This window comes from Lemur catta, chromosome 1 (genome assembly GCF_020740605.2).
Source record: "Lemur catta isolate mLemCat1 chromosome 1, mLemCat1.pri, whole genome shotgun sequence".
In the NCBI taxonomy this organism is placed as follows: domain Eukaryota; kingdom Metazoa; phylum Chordata; class Mammalia; order Primates; family Lemuridae; genus Lemur; species Lemur catta.
Genome location: NC_059128.1, coordinates 31,539,083 through 31,551,827, shown reverse-complemented (window position 1 = coordinate 31,551,827; position 12,745 = coordinate 31,539,083). Strand labels below are relative to the sequence as shown.

The 12,745-nt window shown below is 36.2% G+C and overlaps 1 protein-coding gene across 3 annotated transcripts in view; it reads left to right on the top strand.

The window, feature by feature from the left end:
- The window catches only part of GPHN (gephyrin), a 535,238-nt gene that overhangs the window by 486,791 nt on the left and 35,702 nt on the right, over positions 1–12,745 (top strand). For all 3 annotated transcript variants that reach the window (XM_045565470.1, XM_045565461.1, XM_045565478.1), the window contains one exon: positions 4,722–4,843. In XM_045565470.1, the coding sequence (XP_045421426.1) occupies positions 4,722–4,843 (122 nt within the window). The remainder of the gene's footprint in view (positions 1–4,721; positions 4,844–12,745) is intronic.

Sequence of the window (12,745 nt, the reverse complement as noted above, 5' to 3'; positions counted from 1 at the left end):
TGTAAAATAGGTGAGTTGCTGGAACAATCAGTCTTATCTTTGGAGTACATGAGTCTGTGTGGAGTTACTGTTAAATCAACAGCAACTATCTATAGTTACTACTGTAAGTAATATATCATTAAGGATATAGATCTGATCCAGCTTGTGTTAAAAACAAGTTGATTTAAGATAGTTCAAATTACATGTCCTGGTTTGGTACAGTTTATCTGTTATGCAAGTAATAGTAATTTTGCAAGTTGGTATTTCTGTTTTATTTCTCAGAAGGAAATACTTTGTAGGCAAGGCAGCCAATTAGAAAGCTTTTACGAGGAAGGAAATTGCAGAACATGTAAACAGGTGGAAAACCATACCATGCTTGTGGATCGGAAGAATCAACATTGTTAAAATGTGTATACTACCCAAAATGATCTACAGATTCAATGCAATCCCTATTAAATTACCAACATCATTTTTCACAGATATAGAAAAAATAATTTTACGCCTTATATGGAACCAGAGAAGACCCCATTTACCAAAAGCAATTTTAGGCAACAAGAACAAAATGGGAGGTATTAATTTACCACACTTCAAACTATACCATGAGGCTGTGGATATTAAATCAGCTTGGTATTGGCCCAAGAACAGAGACACAGACCAATGGAACAGAACTGAGAATCCAGATATAAAACCATCCTCATATAGCCATCTAATCTTTGACAAAGCAGACAAAAACATACACAGGGGTGGCCGGGTGCGATGGCTCATGCCTGTAATCCTAGCACTCTGGGAGGCCGAGGCAGGCAGATCATTTAAGCTCAGGAGTTTGAGACCAGCCTGAGCAAGACCAAGACCCCATCTCTACTAAAAATAGAAAGAAATTATCTGGCCAACTAAAAATATATATAGAAAAAATTAGCTGGGCATAGTGGTGCATGCCTGTAGTCCCAGCTACTCAGGAGGCTGAGGCAGGAGGATCGCTTGAGCCCAGGAGTTTGAAGTTGCTGTGAGCTAGGCTGACACCATGGCACTCACTCTAGCCTGGGCAACAGAGTGAGACTCTGTCTCAAACAAAAAAAAAACCATACACTGGGGAAAAGAATCCTTATTCAATAAAAGGTGCTGGGAAAACTGGATAGCCACATGTAGAAGACTGAAACAGGACTCACACCTTTCACCTCTCACAAAAATCAAATCACGATGGATAACAGACTTCAGATGCGAAACTATTAGAATTCTAGAAGAAATGTGGGAAAAACTCTTATAGACATTGGCCTAGGCAAAGAATTTATGAAGAAGACCCCCTCTTATAGACATTGGCCTAGGCAAAGAATTTATGAAGAAGACCCCAAAGGCAATCACAGCAACAACAAAAATAAATAAATGGGACCTGATTAAATTAAAAAGCTTCTGCACAACCAGAGAAACTGTCATGAGAGCAAACAGACAATCTACAGAATGGGAAAAAATTTTCACAGGCTACACATCTGATAAAGGACAGAAAACTAGAATCTATTTAGAACTCAGGAAAATCAGCAAGAAAAAGCAAACAACCCTATCAAAAAATGGGCAAAGGACATGAATAGGAATTTTTCCAAAGAAGAAAGAAGAATGGCCAACAAACATATGAAAAAAATGCTCAGCATCTCTAATCATCAGGGAAATGCAAATCAAAACCACAATGAGATATCACTTAACTCCAGTGAGAATGGCCTTTATGAAAAATTCCCAAAACAATAAATGTTAGCATGGATGCGGAGAGACAGGAACACTCATTGCTGGTGGGACTGCAAACTAGTGCAACCTCTGTGGAAAGCAATATGGAGATACCTTAAACAGATACAAGTAGACCTACCATTTGATCCAGCAATCCCATTATTAGGCATCTACCCAAAAGAACAAAAGACCTTCTATAAGAAAGACATCCGCACTCGAATGTTTATAGCAGCACAATTCACAATTGCAAAGATGTGGAAACAACCCAAGTGCCCATCAATACACAAGTGGATTAATAAAATGTGGTATATGTATACCATGGAGTACTACTCAGCTATAAGAAGTAATGGTGATATAGCACCTCTTGTATTTTCCTTGACAGAGCTAGAACCCATTCTACTAAGTGAAGTATCCCAAGAATGGAAAAATAAGCACCACATGTACTCACCATCAAATTGGTTTCACCTATCATCACCTAAGAGCACATTTAGGAATAACATTAATCGGGTGTCAGGCAGATGTGGGTGGTTAGGGGATGGGTGTATACATACATAATGAGTGTGATGCACACTGTCTAGGGGATGGACACACTTGAAGCTCTGATTCAGGGGGGAGGGCAAGGGCAATATACGTATTCTAAACTTTTGTACCCCCATAATATGCTGAAATAAAAAAAATAGAAGGCTTTTACACAAATTCAGAAGTAATATAATAAATACCTGTAATTGGTTTGGGGTGGTAACAGAGTGAATGAAAATGCAGGGTCAAGGAGGACATGGATTAGAATGTTCTTAATGTTTGAGGCCTTTGGGAAAAGATTGGACTATAAAGGAAAAAAAAAGAATCAAAAGTTAAATGTCTGAAAGCTGGGAAGATAGTGGCACCATTGACAATACCAAAAACAGGAAATTGAAATTAATATTATGTTTTGTTTTACTTTGTATTTTTTTCTTTTGTATTTTAACTATAATAAGTTTCCAGCCTTATTCCCAAGATAACTGGAAGTATAAGGTAATAGAAAATAAGATTCAATTTTAAAGGGGAAAATTAGGAGTTTATTCTAGTGTATTCAGCTTTATACTCTTTCATTTAATTCTGTATTATTTTCTTTGAAAATACTTAAAATGCACTGTAAATGCTACACTCTTTTTTATTTTTTCCCCGTAATTCATATGTTGAAACCCACACTCTCATTCAACTAGCTATTATTTCATTATGTCAGTTTTACAGACAAATAACTGGTTCTGCAGTGATCTCTAATTGTTCTGTTATTTCTGGAACTGTTTACAACAAAATAACAGAGAACAACATGAATGGCAAAGAAAACACCCTAATAACAGGGGAATCTCACTTAGTTGGTGGTCAGTACCCTGCTGTGAAAAAAAAAGTGATATAACCACACAATTTTCTTTCTGAAGCAACTGTTTTGATTAATGTAGTTAAAAAGCTGCTAGTCTTGGCCTTTATAAAATTATAATGACTTTAATAACTGTGTGTTAATTAAAACCAGAAAATTAATCTATGTTAGCATTGCAATAGCAATTTTCCAAGCACTGCCAGTGACTAAGGATGCAAGTGAGTAGCAATGTCATATGGCATCTGATTATGTTAAATTAGCCCAGTATTTGGAGAGAAGACTCCCAGGTGACACTGAATAAGATTCTCAGAGTTTTTCTCCAGCCTACTGTAAGAGGATAGTTGGTTGCAAAGCTACTGCTTTTCCAACATAAAGCCAGAATCTGGCCACGTAGTATTACTAATGAGTCTGAGAGAAGATTAAAGTAGCTTATGGTTATTGTTTGGGAGAACTGATATATGAAGCCCTGGGTATTGGTCATATTAACAGCCTAAGCATCTGATATGTGCAGGCTTTCCCTTAACCTCCTGAAATAAAGTTCCAGATTTTCTCACTTCAAGGAAGTACTTCTTTTTTTACTTTAGAATATTTCTGAAATCAAAGCATATCTTAAAACTGATGTGTACATTAAAGTTGTACATGTGTGTATGTATACTCTTAAGTATCTTATAATCAAATAGTCTGTTCACATTATAAACTAATTTCATGTGTACTAGCATCTAGGAAGAACAACATGAGAACAATTGGAAGGAAAGTGGATGTTCTTCCAACATCATGTATCATAAAGAAAGGAAAGAGAATCACATTTATTGTACATTTATCTGCATAAACTGAGTGTTCATTATCTCAATCCTAACAATTACCTTACACAGTAGTTATTATTACTAACTATACTTTACTAATGAGAAAATTAAGACAAAAGAGTTTGGGCACCTTGAATTTTGACCCTGTCTGAATTCAAAGCTCTTCCTACTTTGTATTCTTACTACCTCATTGGAACATCCTAATATAGAATAAGCCTCTTTAATTTTCTCCATAGACATAGTAATAGGTATTAAATCTCTAAAGGTCAGTTCAATTTAGAGTAATGGAATTGTGGGTATATGTAGCTAAGTATTACTTAAGTTTGCTAGTATGAGAGACAAAAACATCTGTCTCCCTCTCCTTCAGGTAAGTTTAACTTCTTTGATGTTGACCCCACTTCAGAAAAGAGATCAAAAAGCTTGAAAGAAAAGATAAATTGTTGTTCTCTTCAGACTTGAGAATATCATGTCAGACAGTCACTACCTCAAATGTTCCTAGGGAATGAGAAATTGGTAAATAATATAGGGAGGAAAAAAGATAATTGTTTTATTTAGTTTGGCCCAGTAACCAATCACTAGGAAGGCCGAGTATCTCCAGAGCATTATTGTCAAATTGTGGCCAAAGCTGGTGTTATATTTGGCCTGCTGTTCAATCACTATTGAAATTTCTGCATTTTTTTTTTTTTTACTTCTATAGGAACATTTTCTCATCCTCCTATACTTTCAATATTTATTCAAAAATCCTTTGGGCATATACTTTCTACATGCCAAATACTGTTGTAGGTGCTAGATGTGTTTAGTAGATTTTTTTATTAGCAATAGTCAACATTATCCTAAAAGAATAATCTGTGATGTTTTTGGCTTTGTAGCTGCTAAATCCTGAAGATGACCTCTTACCAGGAAAGATTCGAGACAGCAATCGTTCAACTCTCCTAGCAACAATTCAGGAACATGGTTACCCCACAATCAACTTGGGAATTGTGGGAGACAAGTAAGTAGCAGATTTTATTTGAAAAGTTTTTATTGTACAAATATGAATTTCTAGAATACTAACTAGATGGAATTGCTGCTAAGGAGACAGAAATTTAATATCATAATTTTCACTTGTCTCATTCTTCAGAAGCCAAAGAAATATAGAGGTGTTTATGTCCTTTAGGGATAAATATTTTCTTGGAATGTCTATAATAATAGGAAAAATATTTTACTTTCCTATGGTTGTGTTATGTTTACAGACATCTTTTTTAATAGTGTTGGCTTTATCCCAGTGAAGCTAATGGTAAAGGTGTTATTACTATTCACACTTTTACTCGTTTCAAGAAAAACATAGGTGAGAAGAGAGAGATTGTCAAAATTAGCACTACCTAATTCTTTTAAGTTTAGGTACAACTGTTTTCTAGTATTTTTATATTGATTTTTGTATCCTTATATAACCCAAGTTTTTCTAGATTTCACCCACTTTAAGATACAAAGGGAGGCACATTGACTATAATTGCCCATTTTTAACAGCATATTTCCCCCGTCTACTAAATTAACTCAGCCTTCTGCTAAATTCCTCATATATTTCTATGAATCTCCAGTGATATAGCACATGTGATCAACAGCAAGTCTGTGATCTGTGCTTTCTGAGCATCCCACTACCACACAAGCTGCTGCTTGGCTATCTTTCACCAGGTACTATTTCCAGTTCACTAGAGGCATACCTGCTTTTGGTAATACTCAGACATCAGCCCCATGGAGACAAAGCTAGAAACAAATCTGAGTGATGAGTACCATGATGAATCTGTCACCCATAATCACCCCTTTCTCTCTTACCACCTTGTCATTGAGTAAAGCTCATTATGCATGATCCTTCTTCCTGTAAGATGAGTATTTTCCCAGCACTCAAATGTGCTTTTCAAGAGGTTCTGCCCTACCATTTCACAAGGTATGCTCTGACAAGCTATGCTATGAACTTCACCTAGCACTCAAATTGGACACAGCACCTTGCTGGTAACCTGAAAGGTAGCTTTCATGTCATCTCACCTTTTAAAGTTCTCGTCTTTCCTCCTGATTTTTTTTTCTCTCTCTGAGAACATTGACGTAGAGGCTATTTGATATATTTTCAAATGTCATTCTTTTAAAAATCTTCACCATTTGTATTTACCTGACTGATCAGTTCTAAAGAAGTTCATTATTAAATAACTAGCCAATTAAAGGCCATGTTAATGAAGCCAGTGTACAAGTTACCAGCATCACCCTGACTCAGGGTCCCTAGTCCTGGGAAGAGAGTAGAAAGAACCCACTGCAAAAAAAAAAAAAAAAAGCCAATATTTGGATTTGGACCTGAGAGTAACCTGTTCTTTCATATAAATTTCAAGCACCTAAAACTGTCCTGATTCAAACATAGCTTTTTAAAACACAAAAATCAACTTCTGCTGAGAAGAGATAAGATGAATCCAAGAATTTTAAAAACACATAGATAGGCAAGCAAGCCTGAAACTCCAGAGAACAAACTCACTGGATTCTTTAGTGTTGTTTCCCATCTGCCAATTGGCTCTTGGCCCTACCTCCAAGTGCATTAATGAGCTCTAATAAGAAATATTATAAGGTTAAAAGGAGCTTTTTAATCATTTTTACCCTAAGCTCTTCTGGACTGTAATTCTGTTCATTTTCCCTCTAATTGTTGTACTTTCATATTTTAAAGAAAAAGTTACTTAATATGCTATATATACTGCCATTATCTTACTACAAAGGCCAAAACACCATTGAAAGGCCCATATGTTGGTTTACTAATATTTAATTGTCTCAAGTCCGCACTATTGATTTGTGGTGGACATTTCCTAATAATTAACGTTGATATTATGTTTAACTCCAAAATGTGCCTTGGAAACTGTATAAAGAACAACAAAACTATAAGCAGGTATAAGCAGTTCAGAGAATGTGGAAATCTCTAGTGTATATCCTTTTTTCTGACAGCAATACCTTATGTCAAACTGAGAATAAGTTTTTTAAAAAACAACTGATGCAAATCTAGGCTTTCCGAATCTTAGAATGCTATATTGAAGTAGTCCAGAGTGAATGGTTTAGAATGCAGAGTGGAATGTGGGAGGAGGGAATTTATAACTGTTCTATTGGAAATCTGTGCTAGGAGTTCAGCAAAGGAAACAAGGTACATTTAATCTACAGCCTGTTGATATTCTGTAAAGGTTGCCATCCACTTCATTATTCTTCTTATGTAGCTTTTTGCTAAGGAAAGCAAATGTTGCCATACAGAATCCTCTGTGTGAAGCTCTCCAGGGAAACAAGCAGAATCATGGGAGAAACTCTACCCTAGATTTAAAGCAGGGAGAGAAGTAGCTCAAGAATATCAGAGAGCGCAGAACACTTACTCAGCCATGACAGATAAGGGTAGGGAGTGACAACTCTATTCATGTCATTAAAAAAGGTTTGTGTCTGGTTTTTAAATTGTATATGATTCTACTTTTCAGCTCTTACTCTTATCACCTACCATAATTTTGGCAATCAGTGTGAAATAGAAGAATAAGAGTTTGTAACAGTTTGAATTGAGTTGCTAGCTGGTGTGCCTTTGCCTATTGTACCCTTTATTTTAAAACAGGGTAATTTAATAGTACTGTGAAGATTGCAGAAGGGGCACTTAAAATACCTGAGGGTTAACCATTATATTTGAAAAGCATTCATTTATAAATACTATGTGTATATTAAAATACATTTCCTAAGACATAATTTCTCACACTATGTGGAACATAGTACTATTGGGGTCCCTAGTCTTTTGCTTTAAAAAGACAAATTTTAAAACCTGGAGACGTTTAGTATTAAATAACTTGCCAGCATTATACAACTAGTTAGCAGCAGAGGTGAAAATGGAATCTAAATTTCTTGAGATTAACAATTCATAATTCTCTGCTATAATTATGAAGACAAGATGTTATTTAAATATATCAGAAGAGTAGTATCACTACGGTCTAGAGTGATCAGAGAGCATTTTATAAAGGTGCAATTTTAGCTAAAAATTAAAGAATGAGTAGGATTTAAATAGGAAAAGAGGATATGTTAATCCCAGTAGGAAACAGAACGAACAAAAATAGAGAAGCAGGCCGGGCGCGGTGGCTCATGCCTGTAATCCTAGCCCTCTAGGAGGCCGAGGTGGGTGGATCACTCCAGGTCAGGAGTTCGAGACCAGCCTGAGCGAGACCCCGTCTCTACTAAAAATAGAAAGAAATTATCTGGACAACTAAAAATATATATAGAAAAATTAGCCGGGCATGGTGGCGCATGCCTGTAGTCCCAGCTACTCGGGAGGCTGAGGCAGTAGGATCGCTTAAGCCCAGGAGTTTGAGGTTGCTGTGAGGTAGGCTGACGCCACGGCACTCACTCTAGCCTGGGCAACAAAGTGACACTCTGTCTCAAAAAAAAAAAAATAGAGAAGCAAAAGCAAATACTATATAGAGAAGCAGAAATGAACAGCTACTCAGGTTAGGCAAGACTGATTAGAACAGGAGGTTCAGGTGGAAGGGTACTACTGCAGGTAAATTTGGTTAGAAATTTGAGGCCAGATTTTGAAAGGATTTGCAATTTAGGCAGAAGTACCCCATTCAGTTAAATCTGAAGCTTTTTTTTTAGCAGAATTGTCATAATAAACTATTATTTTAGAGAGGTAATTTGACAAAAATGTATCACATGGGCTAATGATGGAGAGAGAATGGAAATAAGGAGAACAATACAATTTATTTATTCGTTGTTAAGTCAGTCACCAGCAAGTATTGATGGTGTACCTATGCGAATTACCTGGAGATCTTAGTGAAATGCTGATTATGATTGGGGTAGGCTGAGATTTTGCATTTCTAACAAGCTTCAAAGTGATACCAAGCTTTTGGTACATGGATCACGAGAAGTAGCAAGGATGCAGTAAATTCAATCATGCATCTAATATAAATTTTAAGCCAAAGACTATTGAAGATACAAAGTTGAAAGAGACATAGATCCTGTTTTTGAGGGATTACAGCTCAGTAGTAAAAATATTTTAGTAAATTCTAGAGCTTAAGCTCAGGTTTGGAAGTAGAATTCAAAAGAAAGGGATTAAATAAAAGAGAAATTGTGAAGGGTATTACACAGAACAGAACAGTGTCAGTGTTGATTTATCTTTATCTGGATTACAAAGCCTCAAAATGGTATGTGTATGTAAACCCAAAATGCCTATAAAACCCAGCTATTAGGCCTCTTTACTACAATTTTATATCCCTGTCTAGCAACATACTATTTCTTCATCTTCATCCTCCATTCATAATCTATCCTTTCTTGGCTTTTGTAGCTCTTTTTCCTATGCTCATTCCCTAAATATAGGTCTCCCCATGGCTCACCCTTAGCTTTCTGTCCTTCTAATTCCTTATGTTGATGACTCCCAAATCTTATATCCGCAGCCCAGGTATGAAACCAGTCAAGCCTGGACATTCAAACTGGTACAAATTTATGTGAGTTTATATCCTTTTTTTTTTTTTTTTTTTGAGACAGAGTGAGTGCTGTGGCATCAGCCTAGCTCACAGCAACCTCAAACTCCTGGGCTTAAGTGATCCCACTGCCTCAGCTTCCCGAATAGCTGGGACTATAGGCATGCGCCACCATGCCCAGCTAATTTTTTCTATATATATTTTTATTTGTCCAGATAATTTTTATTTCTATTTTTTTTTAGTAGAGATGGGGTCTCGCTCATGCTGGTGTCGAACTCCTGACCTTGAGCGATCCACCTGCCTCGGCCTCCCAGAGGGCTAGGATTACAGGCATGAGCCACCACGCCCGGCCAGTTTATATACTTTTAAGCACCATCTCATTTCTACCTTAAAGATGGGATAGTAGATTTCCTAGTTTTCTTTCCTCATGGCTGATTCAATAACCTATTAGCCTCCTTTTGTCCTCCTAGCAGCATGAGCTACTGAGGGGGAAGAATCTAAGGCAAACAGAGAAGTTTGGATAGGTAAATAAGTACAGAGTGCTATAGGTGCCAGCCAAGGCTGTGGTGGCCAGAACTTAGTTAAGATATTAGTCATTTGGGCACATATGTGCTTCTCTGTTTTGGCATTTTTTTCTTTTCTATCAATTTCCTGATAAATTTTCTTTGAGGAATTGCTATCTTGTATGGCCTAACCAGGGTGGGAAAAGGATTTGTTAGTGTTGGGCCAGGGTTATTTTGTTTCCCACCAGACAATAAGCTCCATGAGGGCTAGAATAAAGTGTGTCTTGGTAACGACTATGTCCACAGCACTTAGTAGGGGTACATCTCCTAGATTAGACTGCCCTCCCATCTTTTCCTATATCATCTTCTTTCCATGAAACCAACTGCCACTATTCCACCTGTACAACACTGTCTAGAAGAATCTTGCAGGATCCCTCCAAAAACCTTAGCCACAGGAGCAGGCCAGAAAGTATGGCACTGACAACAGAATTGCATTAGTAACTAAGACACATCCTCCAAAAGTGCACAATGTAAAGCTTTGTGGCTGCAGTGATTCGTTTTATATTTCTGATGAAAAGGATCTCGGTGGGAGAGCTTCCAAATGGATTTGGCAAACTTTTAATTTTAAAAATTGATGAGCTGCTCCCTCGGACTTAAAAAGAAGATCTTACACATTTACCTCTTGAGTATAACAGCAGTAATTATGATCCAAATACACAGAATCCACTTGAGGAAACTTTTTAAAATAAAGTCCAGCATTAGTTGAGCTTATATTAACATAATCCCTAAAACTGATTTTAACTATTCGGTTACTTATATTTCTACATCAACTTTAAGACAGCTCAATAATAAAGCTTCCAAACTGCCAACCTGGACCTTCTTCCTTTGAAGGCCTGAAGGGCTGGGGAATACCCACAATTAAGAAAAGGGTTCCCCTTCCTGGCAAATTGCTGTCACAGAAGCCTGCCCCACTCAAATCATGTTGGGTTTGCTTGGCTCTGTCACAGATTGGTGTTTGGGATTTGAATTGCCTGCTCTTGCTGCTGCCAATTTTTGAAGCTGCCTCTTCACATTAAAGCAAGAAGCAGAAGAGGAACAAGCACTGAGATAGCAAATTGGCTTCTTATAAAACTGGCACATTTAGCAGGAATTATCAAGACAGACTTAACAGTACAGTTGTTATTTGGGCAAAGCCTTACAACTTCCAATTTGTGAACCAAACATGTCCTAAATTCTTAGTGCTTACCTAATGTTCTTAAAATAGGAATTTTCTAATCATCAAGGAGAATTTAGATCTGAATTTAATTGGTTCTTGTCATCTTTATAAACTGCCTACTTCACTTATGGAATAAATACCCTTTTCTGCTTAAAATGCAAAATTTTAATTTTTAAGTCAACATAATACATTCATTTTTCTCAACATTTATCAGCAGAGGTCTCTCATTTTCTATTTGTTAACAAAGAATATTCTTTCTACCTTAACAACCATGTGTTTATGAATAAGGGATTCTTCCCACTCTCCATGAGAGACTTTTTTAGTGGCTATTACAGTTGCCTTTCTTAATCCTTGAGAGTAGCTATTATAGTTGATATTTGTTTCTTCTAAAAATAACCTTTAGGTATTACTGTAGCTTTAGAAATTGTTTTCCTACCCTAACTTCATAAAAAGTAATATCTTCCAGAAACCCTTTCCTAATTATCTCAAACCAATTCTGATCATTCTGTCCCACTTACCATTTATATCATTTCTCCTTATATATTTTTTCATTTTAATTAATATATTAATATTTTAATTCAATGATATCAGTGTAATTGCTTATTTCAATCATTTTCCTAAATTTCTTTTCATATGTTTTCTGCACTAACTTGTAACTTAAAGGCAAGGACCATGCTGATGTTTCTTTTCTTTATGTGACTCCATAATACAGAATACCCAGTGAGACTGAGGAAGGACAAAATGATGGCTCTCTGTAGTATGTAGCTTGATTCCATACATGAAGTAGACACAGAAAATATTTATGGTTGAGGAATTTATCCTTGACATCTGAAGGAATTAGGATATGATTAATATATGTCCTGAGCTATTTTTGTTATCTTGGTATGATTAACTGCAACTATTCCTTAATCTACAAATCCTAGAACTTTTTCTCACCATCTGACTGTCATCTTCATTCATCTTAAAATGATACAATTTGCAGTTGGTATAACAGATGAAATAGGAAACTAATTAGCAGCTGTTGTCCATCTGTGTGTTTATATAAAATATTTTAAAATAAAAATGCATTTGCATTCTGAATATTCTGAAATTCATAAATCCTAAACTTGGGTAAAGGCTCTGTCTTGGTTTTGAATTTCATAGCAGACATCATGGTAAAGCAAAAAGAACTTTTTGCCAGAATCAGGATTACAGTAATTTAGGCAGATGAAAATTTTTGAAAGCAAAAAAAGTCTTAACTGAAAGTGGGCCCCCAAAGCAATCAGAGTGAAATCTGAAAAGATACAGTGTTCAAAAGATGTCATACCCTCTAGATATATTCTCCTCCTTCACAGAAACTGATTAGTTAATATAGTTTTGAGAAAGCCACATTCATTCTCTGGTACATTTATTTTGAAATATGCTTCTCCTTTCTCTTTTTTCTACCTTTCTATTAAGTTCAAGCTTATGTGATGAAGTTGAAACTGTAGGGAGAGTACTATTAACATTGGTAGCCATATCCCAAGTTGAAGATGAATGTCATGGCTTTGGGAAGAAAAGATGCTTTTATTTTTTTCACTCAGGTCAAATACTAGAATGTTCCTAATGTTCAAAAAGTGAGAGGGAGAAGAGTATGATCTACAAGTTGCAATTGCAAGGCTTGGGTCAGTTTCTCCCTCTAGCCTTTAGTTTATGTGTGAAGAGAAAATAGTCACTGTGTTATGTAACTTTGGGTATTTCCACACTAAACA